At 44.0% G+C, this 5,649-nt stretch overlaps 1 protein-coding gene across 3 annotated transcripts in view; it reads left to right on the forward strand.

Annotated features, from left to right (window-relative positions):
• Positions 1-5,649, forward strand: part of PPIL6 (peptidylprolyl isomerase like 6) — a 24,130-nt gene that overhangs the window by 1,247 nt on the left and 17,234 nt on the right. For all 3 annotated transcript variants that reach the window (XM_006777197.2, XM_006777198.2, XM_015572766.1), the window contains exon 2: positions 2,999-3,187. In XM_006777197.2, coding sequence (XP_006777260.1) covers positions 2,999-3,187 — 189 coding nt within the window. The remainder of the gene's footprint in view (positions 1-2,998; positions 3,188-5,649) is intronic.

Here is a 5,649-nt window from a genome sequence, read left to right on the forward strand (position 1 = left end):
GGGGGGGGCGGCTGGAATGGTGTATACGCCTTGCTTGACACCCCTGGCCCAGTCACGTAGAGACTCAGTCCTGGTTTCCTTGCCCCACCCGATCTGGCCATGGCTGATGAAATCCCATGCTCCCTGACCAGATCAGTTTCGATTGTTCTGTGCTTGATTGCACAAGGAAGTCCTGTGACCCTGTGATTATCATGCAGATAGTGTTGCTTTACCGGACACCACTTCACTCTCCAGTCACAGGAATTGTACAGAACTGAGTCAAGAATACCACTCCTTAAGTCTCATGCCATTTTCATAGCCATAATACCTTTTCATTGGCATTCAAATAGAATCATACCAAACACTTACAAATGGTGCTTATTATATGCCAGACACTATTCTAATAGCTTCTACATATATTAACTCTAATCCTGATACCAACCAGGGTGGCCGATGGCCCTGGTTTACCTGGGACGGAGGAGTTTCCTGGGATACAGAAATTTTAATGCCAACACTGGGTCAGTCTTGGGCAAACCAGGACTGTTGGGCACCCTAACATAAAACAATGTTTTTCTTTTTTAAAAATATTTTTTTATTAATTTCAGAGAGGAAGGAAGAGAGAGAGAAACATCAATGATGAGAGAGAATCATTGATTGGCTGCCTTCTGCACACTCCCCACTGGGGATTGAGCCCGCAGCCTGGGCATGTGCCCTTGACCCGAATTGAACCTGGGACCCTTTAGTCCTCAGGTCGATACTCTATCCATTGAGCCAAACCGGCTAAGGCAAACAGTGTTTTTCTTAATTTTTATCATCAGACTTACTATACTGTGTACCAACCAGCATCACGCTCTGCACCTCCAGGAACCATGGTCTTGGGTTTTACTTGCACCTGCCCCTCTGATGTTTTCCCACTATACTCTTTAAAGAGTATTTTCTTGCCCTTTTCAGCCTGGGTTGTTGACCTTGAAATGTTTTGTGTTCTCCTCCTCCTGCGTTTCTCATGCGGCCTGAATGAGGCTTTTAGATAATCATTGCTGCTGCTTTCCTATTCTTTATTCCTTATTCTTCCTTTCTTCCTTCTCTAACCCCCCTCTCCTGGATAACTATCACTTTACCCTTCTCTCCCTTTTCAGGCCAGTATTTTGTCCTTCATATAAGTGTTGTGTCACGTGTCAGCTGTAGTGCTTCTTAGCACATTCGCGCTTAGGTCCAGGCTGGCCGTGGTCTTCAGCCAAATGTGTTGCACACCCGAGGGATGGCTTCAGGGCTCTTGAAATGCCTTCCTCTCCTCTCCAGAAAGGCAGTGTCATACACCTAGTGCTGGAAAGCCCCAGAAACCAGCAGGTTCAGTCACTAGCCTGAGGCAGGCGAGGACTCCTCATGTACAGAAGACAGAGTTGAGGCATTATGTCTTCAGCCTCTGAGTACAGTGTATCTCCTACTGTATGTCTCCCGTGAAGCGAACTAAAATATCCACAGTTAAACTTTTTCTCCCCTTTCCCAAGTTTTGTGTCCTGTGAAATGTGATAACATTGGTCGAGTTAAGCAGTCTGGGAAGTATTGACCCGTAAGCTCTATCAGTGATTTACAGTTCACCATGAACAAGTGCATTGTCTTTCTTTTTTTCAAAAATATATTTTTATTGATTTCAGAGAGGAAGGGAGAGGGGGAGAGAGAAACATCAATGATGAGAGAGAATCATTGATTGGCTGCCTCCTGCACGCCCCACATTGGGGATCAAGCCCGAAACCTGGGCATCTCCCTGGCCAGGAATCGGACAGTGACCTTCTGGTTCATAGGTTGACGCTCAACCACTGAGCCAACCTGGCTGGACTCTATTCTCTTTCTTGAACAGGTTTTGATAAGGGCATGGTCAGTGACAGCTGAACAAGAAATCTCGAGAGGAGCTAAAATGGAACGAGTTAGCAAACTGAAGGCAGGCTGTTCCCTAAACCAGCATTTCTCTAAGTGCGGTCTCCAGACCAGCTGCATTGGCATCTCCTGGGATGTTCTTAGAAATGAAAATTCTCAGGCCCCACCCCAGAATCAGAAACTCAGGTGGGGCCTTGGGAATTTGTAATTTTGATTGCCCGCTAAAATTAGAGAACAGCTGTCCCAAATTAGACATGGTTCTGACATGTGACATAACACTGGGAATAATACACCAGAATCCTCAGGGGGGACACAACTGAAATTAGGAGGTTGACTGGCAGTATCGTGTGGATGAAAACGCATTTAGTACTTGAAAGTGCTGATGCAGGTGAGTCCCCTTCCTCCCTTCCCCTCAGGTGCCCAGAAGTTCTGTTGGCCCTCAACCTGACCCTACCTCCATGAATAAAGCATTCTTTCCATGTTTTGCACTGAAAACCATGTCTTAGAACCCCTGACCTTCCCATATATGCACACTCCATGTATGCACACAGTCAGATGTGCTTCAGAAATGACACTACAGTCCTGGCCGGTGTGGTTCAATGGTTGGAGCATTGGCTGAAGGGTCTCAGATTTCATTCCAAGTTAAGGGCTCCTAACAGGGTTACAGGCTCACACCTGGGTTGTGGGTTCGCTCCCCACTCCCATCGTGGCATATGTGGTCAATGTTCCCCCTCCTCCCACTCTCTCTGAAAAGCACTGGAAAAAATATCCTCAGGTGAGAATTAACCAAAAACTTAAAAAATGACATCACAGATTGCCTTTCGTTTCAAGTTACTGTAACAAGTTTGCTACACACAGATATTTAGTACCACGTCACCATCTATTTCTATGATTATATCATTTTTAAGATTATTTTTAGGTCATTCTTTGCTTTAAGTGATGTCAGAGTCTTGAACAATGTTCTTAAATTCTTGCTGAGAGCAAAATTCTGAGAGGTGGCAAAAATACATATTTTATTTTATATATATTATATATATATATTTTAGAGATTTAGACCTAGAGCTGAATTCAAGATCTGGCTTGTGGATTTAGCATGTGCTTATTGTTGTTTTCTTTCTTCGTTACATTTTTTTTTCCTTTACAGGAACTTAAGAATGAAGTCTGGGAATATTCTTCCAATGTCATGTGTTTTATTAATGATCTGCTGCTGGGTGATGCACTTGAACTTCAGAAATGGGCCCACAAGGTGTGGAATATGATTGACTTTAAGCCTCCTGCACTTTATGAGGCACTTACTATGGATTTTTCTACTAAATTCTTAAGCGACACCAAGGCAAGTTACACTGACTTTTAAAGGAAAATAGTGGAATCTTTGATGATTTATGTTGACTCAGCATTAATTACTGATATCCTAATGAAGGGAATATAAAAGAGTAGGAAACCAGGTTTGCAAAGGATTATAATGTGGTAGGGTTTGGCAGCCAGGAATATCTCCATTCAGACGTTCCCACTCCCCTTAGAGCAGCGGTTCTCAACCTGTGGGTCGCGACCACCGGAAAACACATATAGCATATCAGATATTTACATTACAATTCATAACAGTAGCAAAATTACAGTTATGAAGTTGCAACGAAAATAATTTTATGGTTGAGGGTCACCACAACATGAGGAACTGTATTAAAGGGTCGCGGCATGAGGAAGGTTGAGAACCACTGCTAGAGGTTTATAGACATTATCATTTGTGTTAAAATATAAAGACTCTCCCTCAAAGAAGGTCAAACCTATTGCTAACTCACCTTCAGAGTGGGATATTTTAATTAGTACTAACACCGAAGTGACAGTTACTGCACCAGGAGAATGGGAAGTTTGGGAAGGAAGGTGACATTTTAAAGCATGACACACAGTTGATGAGAGCAGGATGCCATGTCACTGGGGTTTCTACGGCAGAGGACAGTCATGAAGTCTGAGGTCCAGAGAGTGAGGGACAGACGTCAGGATTGGATGACAATAGAGATAAAAGTACTCTAATTTTGCTCACAAAGTTTGTAGCAACACCTATACCACATGTTGAAGATTACTACATGCTCCTGGTGACCTGGGCCTACAGATAGATCCAGTGCCTTTCTGAGCTGTGCAAGGGCAAAGACCAGTATCTTGCATCCCTGTTTAATCACTGCATGGAGCGGAATTTGAAACATAGTAGGGGGTCCATGAATGTTTGGTTGAATAAACAATGCACTTGGAAAATGTAGAAACTATGGGGTGCAAGGCGGCACTTAATGTGCATAGCAGTACATGGTGTGCTCTGGGAATAACTGGGAAGGCAAGGAGACCAGAATTACTGGGGAAACGTGGCTGGAAGAAAGAGTATCAGTCACGATTCTCGATGTCATCTATACTAAGCTACTCTGATTAATTTAGATTAAGGAGAAAGGGTATGTATTTAAGGGATATTGGTAACCTCATAAGTGACAGGTAAGCTGAGAACCTGCTTTGGAAAGCAGGTAGGGACCAAAGGAAGCCTGACCACAGGAGAAAATGGCCAGAGTCACCCTCCCAGGAATATGCAGCCAAGGACTGCCATGGGTGCCCGCTGGCCTGGGTTCAAATTGTCACCTTCCCTAAGAATAACTTCTCGCTGCCCTGTGTCTTTGCCCAGGCAGGAGCACCTACCTAACTAGTGGAGCCCAGGTCATATCCCTGCACCCTGGCTCTCAGGATGGGAAGAGGGAGAATCTGGCCCGTTCAGGGTTTGTGGAGGGTGGCCGGGACCTGTGGGGAATTCCCCAAGTAGGAAAGGTCTTCAGCTGTTAAATAGGAAGAAAAAAAACAAAAAGCCAACAAACCAACGGATCCATGAAAGAAAGGTTGAACTTACCATCCATTCTGAATCAAGAAGGAACTTTTCATAAAGAGTATGACACAGTCCTTTGCTTTTCTGGAAAAACTTTTAGGGCTGTGCAGAAACAGGCCTGGCGGCAGGGCAGCCTTCTGGAAAGCTGCTATAGCAGCATGGGCTAGAGGTAAAGACAGTTTCCGTTAACTAGTGGCAGTGAGGGGAGGGGACCTACTTTCCAGAGAAGATCCTTAGGTTTTTGTGTCTCTCCCCCCCCCCCACAAATGGTAGATTTTTCTTGCTGAGTAAAACCCAGGGACTTGTTTACCTTTGAGTTGGATTGATGTGCTACATAATTATATTTGTGTGTTTGGCTGCTAGGTGACATTATCTTGTATTGCCTTCCTTTTACTCTCTTTTCATTAGAATTTTCACAATTACCTGCTCTTGACAACCCCAGAAAAATAAGATATTATTGCATAGGGAATCATGATTTTCAGTAGATCCTTCTTCTTCCTCTAAGCCTGTGAAGTGGACTATGTTATGCCTCTTATTCTATTTTTTTAATTAGTTTTATTTTTATGCCTCTTATTCTAAAGTGATAATATCTACACTAATAAAAGAGAAACATGGTAATTGGCGTACGACCGCTACCCTTCCCATTGGCTAATCAGCGAGATATGCAAATTAACTTCCAGCCAAGATGGCGGCCGGCAGCCAGGCAGCTTGAAACTAACATGAGGCTTGCTTCCTTCAGTGAAGGAGGAAACCATCCTTCCCGCCTGCCTTGCAGGCCTCTGAGCCTGCAGTTTGAACATTGTAACAAAAATAGAAGCTAAACAAAACCCCAGAAACCAGCTTTCAGTGATGGGGGATCTCAGAGCTGGAGTTGATACAGAGTTTCGAATAGAATCGAAACAAACCAGATACCTACTTTCAGCAGTGGAGGCCTCAGACCT

This window comes from Myotis davidii, unplaced genomic scaffold (assembly GCF_000327345.1).
Source record: "Myotis davidii unplaced genomic scaffold, ASM32734v1 scaffold68, whole genome shotgun sequence".
Classification (NCBI taxonomy): Eukaryota; Metazoa; Chordata; class Mammalia; order Chiroptera; family Vespertilionidae; genus Myotis; species Myotis davidii.